General features: G+C 40.2%; 4 protein-coding genes across 5 annotated transcripts in view; 2 read left to right on the top strand and 2 right to left on the bottom strand.

The window, feature by feature from the left end:
* reps1 (RALBP1 associated Eps domain containing 1) overlaps positions 1-5,122 on the bottom strand; it is a 20,221-nt gene extending 15,099 nt beyond the window's left edge. The window contains exons 1-3 of one of the 2 annotated variants that reach the window (XM_020603975.1): positions 4,337-5,122; positions 2,506-2,629; positions 584-813 (exon numbers count right to left, since the gene is read on the bottom strand). In XM_020603975.1, coding sequence (XP_020459631.1) covers positions 584-813; positions 2,506-2,629; positions 4,337-4,489 — 507 coding nt within the window. In that variant the 5' untranslated portion in view covers positions 4,490-5,122. The remainder of the gene's footprint in view (positions 1-583; positions 814-2,505; positions 2,630-4,336) is intronic. The other variant, XM_020603974.1, reaches the window with a different exon arrangement.
* A 1,648-nt stretch (positions 5,123-6,770) lies between these two features.
* Positions 6,771-10,737, top strand: abracl (ABRA C-terminal like). Its single transcript, XM_020603972.1, has 3 exons — positions 6,771-6,924; positions 8,187-8,252; positions 8,406-10,737. The coding sequence occupies exons 2-3, from the start codon at positions 8,192-8,194 to the stop codon at positions 8,588-8,590; spliced, it is 246 nt and encodes an 81-aa protein (XP_020459628.1). The 5' UTR covers positions 6,771-6,924; positions 8,187-8,191; the 3' UTR covers positions 8,591-10,737.
* A 1,391-nt stretch (positions 10,738-12,128) lies between these two features.
* On the top strand, positions 12,129-22,310 carry heca (hdc homolog, cell cycle regulator). The gene is made up of 5 exons (XM_020603971.1): positions 12,129-12,552; positions 15,605-16,649; positions 18,012-18,178; positions 19,661-19,815; positions 20,953-22,310. The coding sequence occupies exons 1-5, from the start codon at positions 12,414-12,416 to the stop codon at positions 21,115-21,117; spliced, it is 1,671 nt and encodes a 556-aa protein (XP_020459627.1). The 5' UTR covers positions 12,129-12,413; the 3' UTR covers positions 21,118-22,310.
* The window catches only part of mtif3 (mitochondrial translational initiation factor 3), a 2,808-nt gene continuing 2,199 nt past the window's right edge, over positions 21,708-22,316 (bottom strand). Inside the window, exon 5 of the mRNA XM_020603869.1 lies at positions 21,708-21,730. Within this exon, the coding sequence (XP_020459525.1) occupies positions 21,708-21,730 (23 nt within the window). The remainder of the gene's footprint in view (positions 21,731-22,316) is intronic.

The raw sequence follows: 22,316 nt of genomic DNA, 5'->3' as shown, positions 1-22,316 counted from the left end.
AAGTTTTTTTTTTTTTTTTTTTTGGGGTAAAGCCTCAAAATTTTTTAAAACCTCCCAAATCAGAATTTAAGGCCTTTTAATACTTTTTAAGGCCTTTTATTGGGAGATCTTTATTTAAGACATTTTAAGACTTTTTAAGGACCTGCGGCCACCCTGTACTAATGTAGTCTAGTTTAACTTGAAAGAGCACTATAAGCTAAAAGTAATCAAACATGCACAGGAAGAAACACAGGAAATGTGACAGTGCTCCAGTAGCAGATCTCCATTAACTGTGTGGCTCAGCTGCTGACAGAGGGTGTGAACAATGTTTCCCAAAAGACAGATAATACCAATGCCATATTTAATGAGTTATTGTATGATAAACTGTGGAAAAGGAAAACTTGTTTTCTTTAAACATCAAGCCATTTAGTGTCTTTGCACATATGGTTTTTAATTTTAGAAAGGTAATGCTTCTATTTTTATATATTTGGTGTTTCTTGCACTTGTAGCACACGCGTACATGTGACTTGATGATATAAAACACTAACAAATATAACATAACAGTATTTAAGTAAAAATACACAGGCAAAGTAGAATCACACACCTGTGACTCTATGGTGGGTGCCAGGGGTTGGACAACCTCGTGGACAGGAAGTGAAGTGGATGATGGAGGGCCTTTCTTGTTCTGGTAACCCCTGCCTGGCGGTCTGGGTATTACTGCAGTACCAGAGGCTGGGTACATCCCCTGGCTGTCTGTGTCCTGGTACAGCGCTGTGTGTCTCACTTCTGCCTCATTTTTTCCAACCGCGAACCTGGGCAGCGGCAGATCCTTGACTGTGAGACAGGAATCCATTCACAAGGTCAGAGGAAAGACTTGTTGCGTAATGATTTCAGGAGCTAATCCTGAAGACAAGACTCACTCACAACTGTCAGATCTCATCAGTCTGTGATAACGACACCTTACTAAGACACTTTGATTTTTCCTAATCTGTCACCTATCTGTAATCCAGTTCAATCGACTGGCACACTCACCTGCACCTGTTTCATTCTTCTGAGGGTCACTGTACCTGATAATACAGTAACTGTAATATCATATTTTCTCAGACTGTTATCATACTGTGACAATCTCATAACATTGCAACCCTATGTGAGAGCTATTTCAAGATCTTTCACAGCAAACAGCAAAGCCCTGGGTTCAACTGAAATGAAAACGCCAGTGCGTGGGGGCTAATAGACCTGAGTACATGTAGCTGAAAACACAGAACAATATGCACTATGGGCTATCTTCTAAAAAGCCCACAGCAACTGAATCAATATTAAACTCATATTCTACATGTAAAATGGGTTTTCTGGCTGCTCATCGTACACCTTTGAAAGCTTTAGTTCCTGAAAGCCATGGGTTTAAAAGAATAAGTTTGTTCAATATCTCAGCATGACCGTGAAGACTGGTAAATGAACATCTGTAACCCAATTCTATCCATAATTGATGCTGAAACATGCTCATATCTACTAACAATTAGACTGTGCATTATGCCATTTTTGCTTTAAGGAAATGGCCTCTGTGCTTCCTTATATTTTTATCAAATTTTGAAATAATTCAGCAACTTCATGTTGTAATAATTGAGCCTAAACAAGTAGCTTCATGTACTGAGTGACTGTGACCTCCTCCCTTGAGAGAAGTCACACCGAATGCAAACAGAAAATTGCAACTCTGCATTTAAATGGATAGCTTAGACTCTAAACTCTAGTTAATATAAACAGAAATGTTGTCAAGCACCTGACAACACAGCTATTGGACTACATCAACAGGCAAGACAGAATGCCTGACATACAGTGCGTAAAATCACTTTATGATAATATACTATTATATTAATTGGAATGTTTTTGCATAAAGTCAACAGTTTTTATTCCCATATAAATACATAATCAGCAATGAAATGTCCAGTGTCCTGCATCAAGCAACAAAAAGATGCACATATCTGTCTTAAAATAATCATCTGAACATAAATTGTACACATGAAACAAGTGCTACAAATATGAAGCTCATCCTCATCAGACTTTTTTCCTCAAAGACATTCTGCACAAAGCTGGCTCATTTAAATGTTTCATATGTGTACAGACAACTTGGTCTTTGAGCATAGTCCATATATTTAAAAATCTATTCGAGTTTTATGGGAATAAACAAATTATTTCCAGTAAAAGAACAATAGAAAACAAGATGCCAAGCTAATGCTTCTCAGCTGCACCATGCTTTCTATCCCATGACCTCCTCAAAATTCACTAATCTCATTTCTAAAACAACAAACAGTAACGAGACTGGAGCAGCAAAAAGAGAACAACAGCCTCATGTAGTCCCAGCTTTCAGTTAAACAGAAAAGTCTAGTGGCACTTGTCAGAGAACCTAATGTTCTGTTAGTCTTCTTTGGGGATTTGTTCCTGCTGCTATGAGAGGGGTTTCCTGAAGAAACAGAACAGGCCAAACAGGCACCTAATGGTGACAATGATTAAATTCAACTGTGGACTCACCCGAGTTGAGGCTTTCCACCCTCAGGGGGAGCCCGGACTGGGCAATGGCAATAAGCTTAAGAGCAATGTAGAACTGGCTGCGCCCGAAGTAACCCAGCCTAGTGGCTCCGCACAGCTCTGTGATCTAAACCCACACACAAGGACACAGGGGAACAGTCAGTAATGCTGTATTCATGTGAAACTTTGATATGACCCACTACTGATACTAGGAACAGTATCAAAGAGCTACTCAAGGAAACAAAAGATTAGGTTTCGCTCCAACAATAGTGGTCACCAGCAGCAGTATAAAACTATTTTAGATAAGAGCTTCAGAAAAACAGACCATGTAAAATGTACATACACAAAAATCCAGCTTTAACCTCTAGAGTCCCTGCGTCCTCATATGAGGACGCAGGGACTCTAGAGGTTAAGTCAAACAACAAATTTATTTACTCGATTCATTGTCAGATCTTGAGTGTGACTCATGTTGATACTGATCTTTCCATTCAATTCAGTTTTGACTCGATTTAATTCAACAGTCCTGTAAACTGTGGCATGTTTACTGAACTGCCTAATGTAACCAGCCGTCATCTACGTTACTTTATAACTTAACCTTTTTAACCTTTTTGTACATGTTGTAACAACTTGTTTTCCAAGTTTTACACATCATGGAGTCCAGACTGAAACCACTCACAATAAGTAACCTCTGCATACACACAACATTTGGTGCAGATGTTCTTATATGAGTTTTCAGGAGGGATGGGAAGATGTGACTTTTTCTTGATATGATATGATATGATGTGTACGATTCAATTCAATCATGATACAATTAAAAATTCTGTGACAATGTATGACTAGCTGTGGAACACTTCTACTTTATTCCTCTTCCCCCCCTGACTGATCCCTTTCTTGCTGACAAAGGACTTATTCTGAGTATGTGTGGATACAACGTACCAATCACTTTTCTCAGCTTGTTGCAACATGACACTGTAGCTGTATATCTCACAGGCCACAGCAGTGTTCAGTGCACATTTTGAAAGTGCAGGATTACAACACTGCCTAATTCTTCCACTACAAAGTTCCCCTTGTTGACCTTGAAAAGGATGCTGACTCACAAACTGCAAATACTGGCCTGTTGAGAGCCCTGAAGTCACAAGAATGGGATGCTGCAGTTTAACTGGATACTCATTACTCATGTAGTTAACAGACAGAGCTGGGAAGGTCTGGATGGGATTATTAGTGGTATAACCATGACATGAAGACTGTAATTTGACAAGAAAGAAATGTATCTATGGGTCGGTGTCTGTGTTAGGAAACAGGCTCTTCATCCATGGATTTTTGAGCCACACCAAGTTAGGAGGCAACTTTTAAAGTGGATACTGTGACACTGGTTCTGCATTTCCACCATGTCAGATAGACCCGGTGACGAACAAAATAGATGTTGATGGAGAGTGAAGACGGGAAATTAACCTGAGGCAAGGAGCTGATGAGGACAGCTTGTTTTAAACATTTGGCACTGATCAACACGTTAAAAAGACACTCGAAGAGCACACATACTAGCTTCTGTCATATGTATAAAATGTCAGTTAGTGCCAAACATTTTAGCTAAGATTAAATATGTGAAATACCTCCTACTCTCTTTTGCTATGGCTAGCATTAGCCAGAAGGTGTGTCCCTTCTGCTGCGCAGCATTGCTAACGACCCAGGCTAACTATAGCTATACTGGCTGACAGGTCCGCTCTGACAGCCAGGCAAGTTTGTAAAATATCAATTACAAGCTCTACATTGCGTGGCCAGCTTCGGAGCCTAATTAAAACACTTGAGGAGCTGCCACTCACTAACGCTAGCTTACCTGCAGGACAACTTCGCTGGGTAGCTGGGCCGCCCGGAAAAGGTCAAGAACTCTCCCATTGGAAGCGACTTTTTTAGTGTTGTCCGTGTCGCAGTAAATAAACAACTCCGAGTAATATTTCTGTTCAACATCGCTCAACGTTAGACTTTCCATCGTAGTACCAATCGGACCTAAAAACCAGACTAGTTGGCTGTTGATTAGCCCTTAGCCAATGGCTGGGGCAGGATCCAAAAATGGGCGAGACTTGAGGATCCCAACTTAGCTAGCGTTAGTGCACTAGCTAACGTTGAGCTTAGCAGTAATAATGTTCACAACACGATATGTCGACTTGTTGTAATCCGATCCCACTCTCTGTAAAAGTCCTTAATACTATCTGTTGACAAAGAGACCAGATTACCACTAAAATAATTAAATTAAGGAACGCTTTCATACAGTTGCTCACTTAGTTAACTTGTTGGGCCAGCCAAGCCAAGTGACCAACAGCTGGCTAATAGTGCAGCGTGCTAACTGCTACCTTGAATCAAAGTCAGAGGCACTAACGTTAAGCTAACTAGCAAGTCGCAAAGTGCGTCCACCACCTCAGCCTGGACATCTACCGTGTTAATCTCGCGTTGTAACACGTATTCCCCCTTTAATCCGTTACTGGATGGCGTATCTGTGTTTGGTTGGAAACAAATTCCTCTACGGGGCCGTTAGAAGTAAAGTTTCAGGGTCTTTGGGCTCCTTCCTCTAGTAATCATAGCCGCCATTCCTACCACCACTGTCAAGTAACCCAGAGAGTAAAAAAAAAAAAACCGATATAATTCTTCAAAATAAAAGAACCCTTGACGTACACTTCAACTACAGTTGATAGTTTCGTACCCAGAACCAAAAATGGATTACCACCCAGGCAAATCGAGGAATTCCATATGGTTTAGGCGTACATAGTTTGTTTAAATGCAAATTAGTTGGAAATCTGTACGACTACAAATATCAATTATGACAGGTCTATTATTCATCTTGTGACTCCAGTCCTATTGAGGGACCCTGTGTGAAATTGTGGGTGTATTGAGATTACGAAATGATTTTATCAGTTTCCTATCTCTCTGCGATTGCATTTCGGTGGTGAGGCTACAGTTTTAGTGTTAGTTACACTTTATTTGGATTAAATGTGTGGGAGATTAGACTTCCTTTGCCGTATGCAAATGGGCATTATGGTGTATATATATTCATACGCGACTTGTGCGCAGTCTGAGGGAGGAGCAGGGTGGTGTGTGTGTTGGGTGCACAATACTGACTGACATGTAATCCTCCAGCTGCATTACTACTTTACCTAATCGTGAAAACCATACATAAAAAAACTGACTATATCAAATGTTGTTTCAATGTTTCTAGTCTTATTTTACATAAATAAATAATTACATAAACAGGTTCCCCTACACAAAGTTACTCTTTTGTTCTGAAGAGAAACTGTCAAACATGTGGTCTCATTTTGGTCAGTTACGTCCAGCTTGATGTCTCGCGACGTCACAGGGGTACAGACCGAGTCAGCGCGATCTTGTTTGGCCTGTAGGGACACGGATGAGTGTTTTCAAAATAAATGCTGCACTCATACTATGACATGAATTAATAGAGACGAGAAAATTTACTGTCGTGAGAGTATTATTCAGATCTAGATCACTCACTGTTACTTAATAACATATTAGTAATTAATAGTAGATAGTATATAATTTCACGGGTTTTACAAGGAGCACAAAAGTATCCATAAATTCTTATAGCTAAAACAAAACTACATTTTACATCTCTTACTGTAGCTCTTACATGCCATTTATGGGTTAGTGAAAGTATCGCGTTGTCACAATGGAGTCAGATGAGCTTTTGGTGCCTTAAATTGTTATGGGAAATATGAAAGCACCTAAAAGAAACAATTATAATAAAACAAAAAACCTACATTCTGAAATGTTATAACTGTCATTAATATATTTAATTATGGGGATGTTTTAAGTGTCTTTTTTATGGCAAATCTCTCATCGTGCGCAGGCAATTTGTTGCATAATTGCATTAGAGATTTAGTTTTCAGCATGTTATAAGTTTCAATTGTTTATATTAAATGTTTCTGTGACACAAACTGTTCAGATTCTGTACTTATGCAACAAAGGCTACAACAGCTTGAAAGGTCTGTATTCAAAAATGCACTTTATTAAAAGTAAAGAAGTATTATTAGGAAAACGGGGATGAAAATCTTATATACTGTTTCAGCTAGACACCATAGGGACATACCTGTTACACTACTTACTGTATCTGTAGGCCTTTAACTGTAAAGTCCCTGTTAGCAAAACAAACAAACAAAGAAACCAATAGCTGTAGACCAAAATGATATGGTGTAAACGTGAGAAGTTGCCCTGTTTGCAATGTAGCATTCACTCTTCCTGCTCCCATTGAATGAACAACTGGGCGGGTCCTTTGCTACTTCATTACTTGAGTTCTAACCAAAGTAGGGTGGAAGTTTCCGAGCAGACACTGAACTCAGCAACATTATCCACCGGTGGTGCCCATTTATCAGAAAGTCCATCACCTCATTACAAGCTAGAAGAATTGGAAGAAACGAGGTAAACATGCACATGTAAATGCTCTTTTAAGCCTGTTTGATATCGACTTTTACTACATTTTTTTCAGCACACATTACATCCGTTTAGCGATCTCAGCACTTCTCTTATGTTCTCTCAGCAGGTTATTTGTCTAGAGACGCTAACGTTACTGACAATGCCGGCGAGCCCACGTCTGTTGTTCACTGGAATATTTTCTACTCTATCCGAAGTTATACAGAGCATGTTGTGAATCTGAATCCGCACACGGGATAGAATACACCTTACTAAAAGTAATGCATTACAACAAGTATTTGTGCCTTGCGGTGGTTAGGTCTCTGCTAATCACTTACTTCCGCATTGACAGTCCTCCCTATTCATGTTGTAGCTTGTTACATTCAACTGAATACAGTTATATTTCTCAGTCACATTTTGATGCTGCGTTTAATGCTATAGCTTCTATTAATGAACAGAAATTGAACTTGTGCTGCCCTCATGACCTCAGTAACCGTTTTCCTCAGAGGGGAGAATCTCGGGTCACTGTTCAGGAAAAATGGATTTGTCTTGCTGATAACCAAATGTAGTCATGCAGTGGTGGAACTATGTATTTACTACATTATAGTACGGGAGTACAGTTTTGAGGTATTTGTACTTTATACTTTGACTTAACTACATTTCAGAGGTGGGATATTGTACTTTTTAATGCTACTGCATTTAATTGGTAACTAGTTACTTTTCAGATTAACTTTTGAAAATGCAGTGTAATGATAAAACTTTATTAATCCCTGATGGGAAATTCACAAGCTACCCAGCAGTACTTCAGATTATAAGTAGGATATGTAAGGTAGCCTAATTAACATTAGCTCCACCTCTACCAGCTGCAACATTAAATGTTATGAACACAGTAATGCATCACTAATTATTTATTGCTATTTTTTACACCTGTTAAAAAAAAAACCTGAGTACTTCTTCCACCACTGGTCATGGGTAGAGTAAAGTTAGGACTTTCTCTGAATTACTTTAGTTCCCTCTTTTGCGAAATTTGGTATAGATATTAGTTTCACTGATTTCAATCATCTCAATTATTTCATACTTGCGATGTTTGCCCAGTCTGTCTGATGTCAGTTAGAAAGCTGTCATTGTTATTGAAAGAAATGCTTTTTGCTGGCCTGAGTGTTTGCCGAATTGAGGGTTGGCCCTTAACGAAAAATATGTTAAGGTTTATAGTGTATTTATAGTCTATTTACATTAATATGTATGTCTCTTGATTTATTTTCCCTTTCTAGCAACAATGAATGTCTCTCATGAAATAAATTTGCTGGTGCAGGAGATTAAGCGGCTTGGGAGTAAAAGTGAGTCCATGCTATGGTTCTGTATTGGAGGATGATGTGTTTTATCTTTAGCATAGCAGAACTGCTTCTAAGCCTCATAATAATTTGTCATAAAACAGGCATTTTCCTTTTGAGAAATTACTTTTATCAGTCTTGGCTAACTTGTTATTTCAGATGCTGATGGTCAAACCAGCGTGAAGTTTGGGGTTCTGTTTAATGACGACCGTTGTGCCAATATCTTTGAGGCGTTGGTGGGCACCCTGAAGGCTGCCAAGAAAAAGAAGGTGATCAACTTCCAAGGCGAGTTGCTTCTGCAAGGGGTCCACGACAACGTTGATATTGTCCTGCTCCAAGAATGAGGCTAGAGTCTTTGGATCAGATGGTTTTCTAGTGACTGTGGGTCTGAATACTGAGCCTTAGTGTACCGGCTGATCCTCCTCCATGAATAAGGCTCAGTATTTGAACTCAAACACAATGACCAAACAGATTAGACCTAGCAATATATGAATGGACCCGACTGGCATGTCTGCATATGATGTCATTTGATTTTAATGTGCCCAATTTCAGAATATTTTACAGTAACCACAGTCATAGTTCCGGATGACAAGGAAAAGTGGTGTTTCTCTCTTTCTCAGGCTTCCGTTTTATCAGCCACAGGTCTAAAATGTCATTTTGGTATGCTTTTAAGATGCAAAAATCAGGAATGTAATTACTCTTGTTAGTTTTTGGGAAAATTACAGTAGTGGGGAATTGTCATAACCAAATACCTCTCTTGATGGTAACACTGTCAGGATAATGTACACACAGGGTAAAATTCCTGACTTACCAATTCTGATAAACATCTTCAGAGGTTTAATTGGAGCACTGATCTTTTAAAGCTGCATTAGGCAAATTCTCCCTTTACCCGCTTCAAGTGGAGGCGAGAGTTAATTAAAAATGACTATTTTTACATAGAAATTTAGCACAGCTTTAAGACAACAGGTAGAGTGTCGACAAATGGCCATAAAATTTGTGTATGTGAGCCAATTATACTACCTCTTTGTAATAGAACATTATTAGACCAGTGCTTTGGAAAACTAAGAACATTTCCTCTATAGAAACTACTACAATTTTGACAGTCCAAGTGCATTTTAAGGAAGACTTTTGTACCTTTAAATTTTTGTACTCATCACAATAGAGTAGTTTTTATTCCATCTTTTTTTATGTCGTCAGTAATGAATTTGCCTTTCATAAGAAATACTTGATGAACAAATGATGAATGTATTTCTCATGCAATATTTATTTGTGCATTTGTGGACAAGGTGCATTTGTAATGATTCTCAGGACCAAATCAACGCAACCAAAATATTTCACACAGTGATCCGGTGGCATAAATTCAGTGTCTTACTTGTGACACAGGATATAAAAGTTTTATTTTCAGTTGTACTGCTGTTTATTCTGTACTGTAGGTCTGATGATACTTGCAGATGAAGTGTGACCAGTTTGCATCTCAAAAACAACACTTGCAATTTTATAAGAAAAAATATTTTTAAAAAATCCAAAATACATTTGCTTTATATGGAGGCCCAAAGTGGTCAAACTTTTAAATCAATAATTAAGACCCTGTGAAATAAATAATCATACAAACAAATGCAGACAAAACATGAAATAATCCAAACTTGGATCAGTTTTATGAAATATTATCTCATCTTGCTTCTTTTCATGAAACCTTTTAATGTATTTAGTTCCGGCAGTTTTATTTCGCAATTTCCCATTTCTCATATTTTATCTATATATGTATGACTGATTTGGTGATAATCACTTATTTAATTTTGACCACTTGGGACCTCAGTATGTTTGGTAAGTTGCTGCAGCTTTTTCTATTTGAGAGAAAAGATTTGTCCTTAAAATACATCAGGAGGACAAACAGCCAAGTATATTTATCCTGAATGTACGTGGAAGCTGTTTGCTTCTTGCGGTGAGGTAGGACCTGTGAAACCCCTTATCTGCAAGTTTTATAAGACCCATGCCACAGTCACTGCTGTTGTGTCAACCTAGCTGCATCTTTTGGGTTCAGTGTCGAGTGTTTGTCTAAATTTGGATCGAATTTTTTTTTTTCTAAACCGTATAGGAGACTGCTGCTTGATTGCGAACAGTTTTGAGGAAGAAAAAAATTGCATGAGTTATAAGTAATCATAAGAAAACTAATGCACCAAGTCAGAAAAGTTGTGGAACGATTGGACCAGTAGTGAGGAAGAAACATGCCTGGAAAGCTTATCCTGCTGTTATTGCATTCACTGTGCACTTCTTTGGAGCAGGTTACCAGGAAATTTTAAACACAAATGCAAATAACACAAGTTACACACTTAAGCAAAAGAACAAGGTCACAATCAGAGCAGTGCCAATACCTCGAGCTGTTTCAGTGAACTAGTGGGATGTCTGCATGATGTGTTCAAGTGTGTTATTACTCTGTTTTGTTTTCTATAAGAACAGGGGTACTTCGGAATAAAATCTTTACACTGGAAGCCTTGAATCTGATTTACTGTGCTTTTTTTTTCCTTTTTTTTTTTTTATTTTAAGATAGACTTGGAATCCCATTTTATTAAATATACTCTATTTAAAACAGTGTATTCCTAATCTGAGAAAAATATTGCTTGACTTGTGTTGATTTGTCACACTTGAAACATGACAATCTTGGGAAATGCAATGACCTTATATTGTTTTGTTTTTCTCATAGTAGATTGTATTCGGTTATACACTTTTGGTAAATGGCTTGTATTGATTGTTTAGGGGCCACTGGGATGTGTTTTGGTGCATGGAGGTTTCAGTAAAAGCAAGCAAACAAGTTGAAATATTCCTGAAACAGGTGCCATTTGGTGTGTTAGATATAAGATAAACTGAAGAACTGTGTAGTAGCATACATTTTATCTGATTTGAATAGTACCTAATAAGCAAGAAATCTTCAAATCATAAATTTAGTGAATGGAGTTTGGAGTTTTATATGTTGTCTTGTCAAACTTTTCATTCTGCAGTTAAAATCTTTGATTAAATTTTAACACCAGTGATGCTTCTATAGGTATTTGGATTCATTTACTGTTTTAAAAGTTCCAGTTACTGCACACAGATATGAATGGATTTGAATACATCTTTTCACTGAAATGTACATTAGCTATAAACATTCTTCAAGTAAAATACTGTACATTAAGTTGACACACTGCATGTAGGAGACAGGGTGAGAAATCCAGCCCTGAAATATCACCCAGGCTAATAAACTATCTCCTAAATAAGACAGTGATGCCTCCCCCTCAAGTATGTGACACTGATTATCTCTTTTTATGTCTCTGCTGCATTCAGGTACTGTGGGACATCAAACCACATTTCAGTGACCCGAAATTGGATAATTCTGTTAAGTTGCCACAGTTGTGTTTACCGTAAGTAAACATCTTAAATTGTTTTAGTAGGTCTTTAGCAAGTAGTGACATAACATATTTACTGATGATTGTTGATCATTTGTAATAGAACCTTATTAGACCAATGATTTTAGAAATCTAAGGACAAATCCTTTAATGAATTTTCAATCAGGAATGTAACACTTATTTTTTCAATAATGAATTTTCTCAGCTTAAAGAACTCCAAAACTTGTCTTTCATAAGAAATAGTTGATGCACAAAACTGGAATTTGTAATGCTTTTCAGGATTAAAATAATATAATCAAAACTTGTTACATTTTGTTTGTTACATTTCTAAGAAGTCTTGCTGACAACTTCAAAAGAATTGTTTTGGACAACCAACAGAATAAAACAAAAAGGTTAATGAAATCAAAGCATTTGAGTTCATATTACGTCCGAGCTTTCCCACGGGAGTTGAATGCATCATAACTCGCTCACACAGTCAATGATGGAGGGCGGGATCCTGTGACGTCAGGGGGTGGAAGAAAACATTAGAGCAGGAATCAAAACAAGAGACGGACACGCCTTCGTTTTTTAAGGTTATAGCAGCTTAATCTTTATAACTGCTGCTGAAAGAGCTGCACAAATACCTGCTAGTCGTCCAGGAGGAGACCAAAACGAGCTACACAAAGAGCAAAAACTGTAAAAAATACCAGAGTCCATTGCAGAAATGGAGTCCACAGAAATGTCAGACAGCGTGGACCGCAGTCGTTGATAGAGGTCGAAAATAACACTGACATCCGAACCTTGTAAAATGCCCAACCAGAAGAACAACAAGGGAAAGAAAAGCAAACGGACTAACAGTAGCGGAGACGAGCAGGAAAATGGAGCCTGTGCGGTTGCAACAGGAGGCGCGGCCGCCGCGGCTGCACCCAGGAACGAGCGCTCGAGTGGTAAGAGAGGAAACGGACACAGATGTAGAGAAGTTTGGTGATGCTGCCTTCCTGCCAAGGGACGCTCTGTCTTGTCTGTGCGACTGTGACATACATGCACTGCGACGTTGCAAATCTCTCTCCCCCTATACGTCTTTCGTGCTAGGAGATGGGAGAGAACGCCGTGCCAAACTTCTATTTAAAATGCTGTTAATTTAATGGGTCGTTGACTATCGGAAAATACAGGCTACGTTGGTCGATCACGACTTAAGGCCTTGCACATACGGGGTGATTTTTTTGGGTCGTCGGTGTATATGTGAAGCAGCAAGTAGCTAATACTGAACTGCACTAAAATCTCGGTTTGTGTAATTGCTTTGCAATGATTTTTAAAGGCATAAAAGGTTTGTCTGGGTACGAGAAGACTGAAGGAACAGCAGAGAAACAAGTTGAAATATTACTGAAGAAAGTGTCACTTGGTGTGTCAGATGTAAGCCGAATTACAGAGCGACTGTTGTTGTTTAGTAAAAATAAAATTCGATATGTCAGAACAGGTTAAAGTGTGCCTGTTTTGCAGGAGATATTTAAATTGTAAAATGCTTCAATGGGGTTTAGCGCCCTCTTGGGGGTTGACTGTGGTTCAGTGGGTACAGCAGTCGTCTCCCCACCGGAGGGTCGAAGGTTCGAGTCTCGGTGCCTGCAGTCCACGTGTCGAAGGCCAGACACTGAACCCCCAAGTTGCCCCCGATGGTTAGAGCCATCGGTTGAGTTGGCGCCGCAGATGGCTGCCTCGGTTCTGTACCGGAAGTAAATTCCTTTTGGCCAAATAAAGGTCATTATTATTATTATTATCATTAATAAAAAAGAAGGATTATCAGATATGAACACAATTCCGTGTTGTCAAATTTAGCCTCAAGGAGTCTTGATGACACAACACTCGTTTAAATATTATGACATCTACATTAATAATAGATGGCTGATACAGTTGGTATGCAGGCCTCAGCTGGATTTTCCTTTCGTGCACCTTGTTCACAGTTTTTGGTTATGGCCTTCCTGCTCAGGGGTAATAAATACTGACCAGGTGTCTGCACACTCAGGTTCATCTTCATCCCATGCAGAGGTACAGTACAGTATCTAGAAAAGACTCACCTTGGTCATGTACAAATTTGGTTTGAGTTAGTGGGCGGGGATCTCACATCATGTGTAAACTAAGAAATTATTCATCTTTAGAACAAGTGCAAAGGTCAAAATCACAAGCCCAGTATGGATACTGTGATATTTATTACATTGTAATAAGGATTATAACGTGCTATATCAGTGCACTTCTCTTATCAAGCTACGTAATAATTACGATGATAAAATTAGTCATCCTAATTAAATGTATGTATATTTATCTTTCAAGACTGTAAATTTATTTTAGTAATAGCTTATCCTTGTGAAGTTGCACTGAAGCGAATGCTTCATTATCAGAAAACTAATTTGATCTGATAACGGATGAACAGTTTGTCCGGTATGATGCAAAATGCCGACAATTTGGTGGTTGCAGCTTCTCAAATGTGCCAATTTGCTTTTTCTTGTCTAGTGTAACTAGGATTTTGTATAGTGTTTTGTTAAATCAACTAATCAACAAAACTGAAAATGCATGGTTAAGCATATTTTTCTGCATTTTGTGGTGATTGTAGAGAGAAGTATTGACAGTATACCGGAAAAGGGATGAGGAAAGGAAACTACTACTACACCCCACCCACACACACAAACACACCCACCCACCCACCTACAGTGTATTCTCATGAGCTGCTTCTTGTAGACAATGTGTGCTCACATATGTTCAATTCATATCCAGACTTGACGATTGGCAGGGCTCGAACAGAACCAGTCACAGGTTTGGATGGCCTATAGTTGAGTTTATAAACTGACTGCAGACAAGGCAGTGAGGACACTTGACATTTTCACCTCGTCTTGTGCTGCTGATAAGGTTGGTCTTGCTAATGTAGCTTATGATGGAGACGCATTGCTCTAATGGTACTGTGTGTGTGTATATATATATATATATATATATCCAGCTTAAATAACATGATGTGATTACTTGTTTAAGTAATTTTTAATGAAAAAATAACATATCTTCCATTTTCAACTGCTCAAATTTTGTGTGGGAGCTGTCTTTGGCCCCCTGCCCTTGTTGTGTTTTCCTGCTCTTACTCACCTGTTCTCATCTGTGTAATCATCTCCCACCATATCAGCCAGTGGCTAGCATTCATTCTTTGCCACGTTCTCACCTTGTTCTTTGACAGTGACTGACCGGCGTTTGTTCGTGTCCAGGATGTTCTTGGATCTCGCCTCTGCCTGTTCTTTTTCAAGTTGGGAGTCTTTAATAATAGAATCAGGACAAGTCACAGTGGCAGCGGGTGAGAATAGCAGGAGTAAACTAAAGGCAAGCTTTTCATAAAACCTAATTAACACAAAAATCTAAACAGGTAACTTTCTCTGTTAACTCAAGAAATCGTGAAATTTACATCATGCCACTCTGGCGAAGGTAACAGGAAACTACAGTTCGTTCTCAAGGCAGACTCAGGCAAAGACACAGAACAAACAAAAATAACACAACTAACCAGAACCACGAATAAGAACGAGTCCAAAACACAGATGAAACAAACAGTTCAAAGAGGAGTCGGCATAGATGAGATCCAGGAACAATCCGTACTGGCAACAAAGTCTGATCATGAAGAAACACCACAGAACGAAGGTGAGAGTGGCAAAGAGTGAGTGCTAGCTGTTTGCTTACATGCTGGGAGATGATTACACACATGAGAAACAGGTGAGTAGGGGTGGGAAAAGAGAACAAAGGCAAGGGGCTGGGTCTAGAACCAGGTTGGTGACTGGGCCAAAACTGAGGATGTTACATTTTGGACTAAATGACTGATTGATTTGGAGAGAATGAAAATAATCATTAGTTGCAGATTTAGAATCTGTAAAGTGTTACACAGGTGAACACAATAATTTAGGCTTCTTTGTGAAACTGATGAGAACACAACAAACTCATCCCCTCTCCTCCCCCGTCCTGTATTTACTCATTCAGAGGTCCAGTGTGCAACCCCTCTTGGCTGCAGCTTGGGCCGGGCCATCGACCTGGAGAAGGACGACTACCAGCGGGTGCTCTGCAACAACGAGCTCTGCCCTTATGGCAACTGGATGCATCTGCAGTGTTTCTACGAGTGGGAGAGCTCCATCCTCATCCAGTTCAACTGCATCGGTCGTGCACGGTCGTGGAACGAGAAGCAGTGCCGCCAGAACATGTGGACCAAGAAGGGTTATGACCTGGCCTTCAGGTTTTGCTCGTGCCGCTGCGGCCAGGGCCACCTAAAGAAAGACACTGATTGGTATCAAGTCAAACGCATGCAGGATGAACGCAAGAAGAAGCCATCTGAGAGGAGCACAGGCAAGACCGGGAGTGGAGGGTCTGTGGGGTCTGGGGATGGGTTTTTTGATGAGCCTAGGAAAAGCAAACCACCAGGTGGGGCAGGGGGAGGAGGTAGACTGTCCCACAGAGCATCTAGTCAGGAGTTACCTCGAAGACAATCATTGGACCGGCAGAACTCTACAGAGAGAGCAGCAGCAGCAGCAGCAGGGGGAGGAAATGCTACAGGAGGACCCTTTCCTCTGGGGCCTCCTCAGAAATCTCCATGTGACTCCCCAGGACAGTCTCCTCCTACTGGCTTCTCCTTCCCCACTGCTGCTTTCGGATCGGGAGGTGGAGGAGCAGGTCTGCGAGGTTCCCGTCAACTAGGAGAGTTCCTCAAAACAGCTGTCCACATGGACCCTCAGAGGAAACACCTTCTGGTAGGGGGTGCTCTTGCCCGCGGTGGTGCCTGCTCGGCGGGAGCCTCTGGTGGCGGAGGTGGACCTCACCTCGACCCTGGGTCTGTTCTTCCCCTGCCTCTCTCCTTTGCCCACCGGCTCACCTCTGCCAACGTGACTGATGGCACCCACCCTCATCCGGTGCAGTTCCTGAGGAGGCTGGACCTCTCGGAGCTCCTCACCCACATCCCTCGACATAAACTCAACACCTACCATGTTCGCATGGAAGACGATGCCCAGGCAGGCCAGGGGGAAGAGCTGCGCAGGTAGGGCTTCTGGAACATCATGCTTCGTTACATTTTACTCTGTCTTATACTTAATGTCTTATCATAAAAACAGAGTTGTCTGTTTCTCATTCACAATTGTCACATATCTGATATCCTTGTGACTACTTAACATAATATTAATTCAATTCCTTTTTATTTGTATAGCACCCTATCACAACAAAATCAAGGCATTTTGACTGTTATCAATATTATTACATAGGGAAAACCCAACAAATCCCCCTTGAGCAAGCACTTGGCGACAGTGGGGAGGAAAAACTCCCTTTAACGAAAGAAACCTCTGACAGACCCTGGCTCTTGGTGGGCGGCCTTCTGCCTCAACCAGTTTGGGTGAGTGGATAGAGGAGAGAGAAAAGAAAAGAAGAGCAACAAGACACAACAAATAAACACTGGGCACGTTGATGTGGCCGGTGACTGGTGATCAGAAACATAGAGCTCCAGAGCCAGGGCAACCTGCAGAAAGGTACAGGGAGAGAGAGAGAGGAGACACACAGGTAGTGATGTATGAAGAGAGAGGAGAGGAGGGGGGGACCTCAGAGCATCATAGGAGGACCCCCAGCAGTCTGGGCCTATAGCAGCATAACAAAAGTTTCAATCCTATCTTAATTGTAGAGAGGGTGTCCACCTCCTGAACTGAGACTGGGAGCTGGTTCCACAGGAGAGGAGCTTGATAGCTAAAGGCTCTGCCTCCCATTGTACTTCTATAGACTCTAGGAACCACAAGTAAACCTGCACTCTGAGAGCGAAGTGCTCTGTTAGGATGATAAGGCTCTACGAGGTCTTTAAGATACGATGAAGCCTTGTCATTAAGGGCTTTGTATGTTAGGAGAAGGATTTAAAATTCTATTCTGAATTTTACAGGGAGCCAGTGGAGAGAAGCTAATATGGGAGAGATATGATCTCTCTTGCTAGTTCCTGTCAGTACTCTGGCTGCAGCATTTTGGATTAACTGGAGGCTTTTTAGGGAATTATTGGGACATCCTGATATTGGTGACAAAATAGATTCTTATTGAAGAAAGCAACAACCTTAATCTGACTCAGGAAGACATCTTTTATGCATAATGTCATTAAAAAAAGAAATGCCCCATAGACAAATTGAGCTGAACACTAAATGTTTTGCTATGCAGGTAAGATGTTGGAGGTGCTCAAGATGACAGTTAATCTTACGTGTATCAGAGGAATCTGTCTGCTTCTTCACCCTACATGTTTAATCTTACGTGTATCAGAGGAATCTGTCTTCTTCACCTTACATGTTTTTATTCTCTGTCACACCAGTGAAAGGAAAGAGATTGTTTGCAGTTGATCTGCCCTTGATGCTCTAAGTCTGTGCACGTTGTCCTGTAGGTTTATCCTGTCAGCCCTCAGCGCGAGCCAGAGGAACGTGGTCAACTGTGCTCTGTGTCACCGGGCGCTGCCCGTGTTCGAGCGGTTTCCTTTGGTTGATGGGACTCTGTTCCTCAGCCCCTCACGCCATGACGAGATTGAATACGACGTCCCCTGCCACCTGCAAGGTCAGACCTGGTTTCAAGACCATGGTGACACCTGAGATTCTTTTACAAAAAATATTTAGTGTACAGAGTGAACACAGCTCAAAATAGTGCACACTGTGTATTCTATCCTCTGATTCACATAAGATTCAGAAAGGAACTTAGAAAACAAAGGTGAGAAATAAGTGCAACTTGCAGCATTTCTGTGATTATGTCATTGCACTGATGAAGATCTCAGGGTCACTGAACTGTTCAGACTACAGCACAGTGCAACGAAGGCCCCGTAGGTCCAGTACACCAGCAGCCAGGATTTCTGTTTAGTAGAAAAAAATAAATAAATCATTAATGTTGATGTTGCTTTGCTCATTCATATACCCACTTCTGAGCTAAAACTGTTCGAACTGTGTTTGTTTTCCTCTCTGTAACCAGTTAATCCATCAGTAGGCCCAGTCCAGACTGTTTATGGATACGAAAGATTTTCTGCTGGCTTCTGCACAGTCCAACATGAATGTGAATTAGGACAGCGGCTGCGTGAAGCTTCTTTGATGTGCTGGCCCACAAGCTTTGATATGTATGGTCCTTGATATGCATCAGTATGATTATTTATGCAGTTTTTCAGGCTTTTGTCAGATTGGTTCTAAGTGCTGACGAAAGAGAAGTGGTTGAATTGAGCCACAGTGAGGTTTGATTAAGTTTTGTCAATGTGGATGTTGCAGTTGGTACTTTTTGTCGCTAAAAGAAGACATGTTTGATTTTGTTTAAAAGGACTGAACAGAAGAAAGTTCACCAAAAACACACCAGGACATCAATCACAACTTTACTGTGATCAGTTCTAGACTCTGTGGGATCCAGTTTACAGTGATTTTGGTGATAAGCTGCTTTGTTTTTCCTCCATGACTTCAGTTTGATGAGGTTTAAAAGTGTAGCTGGGTAGCATAGATTTTTGGCACACACAAGAGTCTTTCGCAGATGTCGGACAGATCTGGGAAAGTTTCGTTCTGGTGCTTGCTTGGCTTCTTCTTAGGAAATGAAACTGCATCAGTGGGGAAATGTGACATCATGGTAGTCAGGTATGGTTCTTTTTGGCAACAAGCTTCTTGATCATCGAGTAGCTCAGTTACCCAGGGTGCTCCTGGAGCCGCTAGGATTAGTTGATTACTTGACTGGTCTCCTGTTTTCAGCCTCTAAAATATGATGATTTTCCACTTTTCTCAGTTGTATTTCCCAGTAAATTGAATATGTTTGGGTTTTGATCTGTTGGATGGGCAAATCAAGACCATTATCTTATTAATCCACTACTATTCAGGTCTGTATGTTGTATGAATTGACTAAGAATGACTAATTTCTTTTTTTTTTCTGTGTAAAAAGATGACATCAAGCCAAAGATGCAGCCAGGAGATTATTTTATTCATTTTTCTGGCCGATTAACAGACTGCTTAAAGAGAAAGTTACTGGCTTGTTATTTAGTAAACGTAACACCTAACCCTATTTCTTGTTTTCTAACAGGCAGGTTAATGCACCTTTACGCCATCTGTGTGGACTGTCTTGAAGGCGTCCACAAGATTGTGTGCATCAAGTGCAAGTCACGCTGGGATGGGAGCTGGCACCAACTGGGCACCATGTACACCTACGACATTCTGGCTGCTTCGCCTTGTTGCCAGGTAGAAACACTGGGTATCCATGAGCACGTTACTTTATGTAATCTGGGAGAGCAGTATATTGTTTTGCAAACTGGAGTTAAAGCCACATTAACCATTAATTGTAGCTATGCTAAATGACTGCATGTAACGTGAATTGTGTCACTCATAGTGACAGACCCACAGATAATTGTCGCCCAATCCTGCAGGAGACAGCCAGAGAAATGAGCTGTTGTAATGAATCACTTCCTCTGGGTGGAGCCAACACATTTAAAGTTAGTCAGTGCTGTGAGTGTGCAGGTAAAGGTGCTAACATTTTAGAAACTGAATCAGCAAATATTTATCTTTGCTTGAAAAATGACTGATCTCACATCCACTGACCCCTTCCCAGTCTTGTTTCCTGTTTGTCAAATTTTACTTAAGTAAAATTACACAGCTGTTAGTATCAAATATACTTACTGAGAGGTTGCCTCTCAGTTGACCCACCCTGAATAAATAAAGGTTTAAAAAAATTTTAGTATCAACACATACTTTGTGTACTAAAAATAAAAGTTCTTGTTATGCAGAATGGCCCATTTCAGAATGACGTGTATTAGATTATAGGATTATTGCTTCATTATTATGTCACTAATGTTGCAGCTGGTAAAGTTGGAGCTAATTTTAATGACTGTTGAGTATCATGTGAATTTTCATATTAGGAATCAGGAAAGTCTTAACCTATAATAATACTCATAACTTGATATTTTGTATGAATCTGAATGTGAAAACTTTTAACTTAAGTTAATAAATAAATGTAGTGATGTGAAAAAATACAGCATTTACCAATGAAATGTAGTGGAGTAAAAGTATAAAGTATGGAAATAATCAAATGAAGTACTAGTACCTCAACATTTTTAGTGCAGTACTAAATGTACTTAGTTACCTTCCACCCCTACAGACAGCAGATGTCAGTGTCCAATGTATGTTCAGTTCCACGTCCAGAGTCTTTGCCACTTACGTGTAACTTCTCCAGTCAGTGATAGCTGTGTTATGCAGTTGAAAGCTAAGACGACCTTTGACAGGCAGTTCCCATGGTCAAAAAAACAACTGCCCTTTTTCAAATTTAGCATTGTCCAACTTTAACATCAATACCCTGTTAAGTGACCTGTGTCCCCTCCCCAGGCTCGTCTCAACTGTAAGCACTGTGGGAAGGCGGTGGTGGACGTACGAGTCGGGATGCAGTATTTCTCAGAGTACAGCAATGTCCAGCAGTGCCCTCACTGCGGCAACCTGGACTATCACTTTGTTAAACCCTTCTCCTCCTATAAAGTACTCGAGGCTTATTGACAAATGTTGTTCATGCATGCTAGTTAAGCTGCTTTTTGTTCATGTTTTTCTAACACAATCTAGGAAAGATTTTATTTTTGGGGCCTTAAGGTGGTTTCATGTTTCCAAGTTTGTTCTTCTTTCATTTCTTTTTTATGTATAGGTAAAGTATGACTCTAGTTTAAAAGTTCCAGGACAGTATCTCTGCTGTTAGAGAAAGGTGTTGATATAAGTGTGGAACTGACACTTCAGTCAAGCAAACACATTTATCTGTGACACGTGAATGTATCTGTAATGCCAAATTTGATTTTATTTTTTACCAAAAATGTAAAGATGACTCTCGAATAAAACAGACAAAGTTACACAATGGTGTCCCTGGTGATTGTCTGTCAAGCCAAAACTTGCTAAAGCTTGTTGTCCAAAAAACAGTTACTGTCAAAAACATAAATGTACCACACTTGCATTGGGTGATATGTTCCTTTATTACAATGGACATGGACAGTGCAGTTTATTTCAAGTCAATTCCACACTGTCTCACTGCTGTAAATACTCAGTAGAACACCAAGTGTGTATTAATTCACAGCTGAAACTAGTCCCCAACAAATGCACTTTTACTCCTCTTTGAATTTATGGGCTAAAAACCACAGAGACAGAAAGTCCGGATATAGACCAGGAGTTTTCAACTAATTGTGACCCAGTGAGAACTAACCACAGCTGTGGGGCGGATAGACTGGATGGGTCCTGAAAGACACAATGACCTTTCTAAATGTTATATATTTACATGAATTTGATTATTCACAAGCAACAATTAATACATGTAAATGTGTGTTTAAAAAAAGTAATTCCTACAGTGAAACTATTATTGACTGCATGGTCAGGAACCACCTGCTGTACCTTTGTGGACCACTGGTTGAAAACCCCTGACTTTTGGTTTTGGCCTTTTTGTGGGAGCTGTTCACCAACAGCTGGCTAGCCTGCTAGCCACTTCTTTAGCCGATGGTTGGCTCTAATGTGTGGTGAGACGTGGATTCCCTGCTCCAACACGGCAGCCCATCCACAGACAAGGTTTTGGTACCATTGTAGCTCTGACACCTTTAAACACCAGGAGTAGGCCCTTGTCCATTGCACTGTACAAACACCCTGATAACATCGTTTCACACTGCCTGATTAAGGAATCGGCAACAGCTTTTTGTGAAAATGATTTATTTGTCAGATTCCTG

Source organism: Monopterus albus, unplaced genomic scaffold, assembly GCF_001952655.1.
Source record: "Monopterus albus unplaced genomic scaffold, M_albus_1.0 scaffold63.1, whole genome shotgun sequence".
NCBI lineage: Eukaryota > Metazoa > Chordata > Actinopteri > Synbranchiformes > Synbranchidae > Monopterus > Monopterus albus.
The sequence above is the reverse complement of the archived record's forward strand: the minus strand, read 5'-3'. Positions and strand labels throughout refer to the sequence as shown.

What these genes read in the sequence shown, in the direction of transcription:
- abracl (XM_020603972.1), top strand. Translation starts at nt 8,192, where the DNA reads ATGAATGTCTCTCATGAAATAAATTTGCTGGTGCAGGAGATTAAGCGG. An exon ending in TAAGCGGCTTGGGAGTAAAA is followed by an intron (nt 8,253 to 8,405) that starts GTGAGTCCATGC and finishes TTGTTATTTCAG; the next exon opens with ATGCTGATGGTCAAACCAGC.
- heca (XM_020603971.1), top strand. Translation starts at nt 12,414, where the DNA reads ATGCCCAACCAGAAGAACAACAAGGGAAAGAAAAGCAAACGGACTAAC. An exon ending in CAGGAACGAGCGCTCGAGTG is followed by an intron (nt 12,553 to 15,604) that starts GTAAGAGAGGAA and finishes TTACTCATTCAG; the next exon opens with AGGTCCAGTGTGCAACCCCT. An exon ending in CTGCTTCGCCTTGTTGCCAG is followed by an intron (nt 19,816 to 20,952) that starts GTAGAAACACTG and finishes TCCCCTCCCCAG; the next exon opens with GCTCGTCTCAACTGTAAGCA.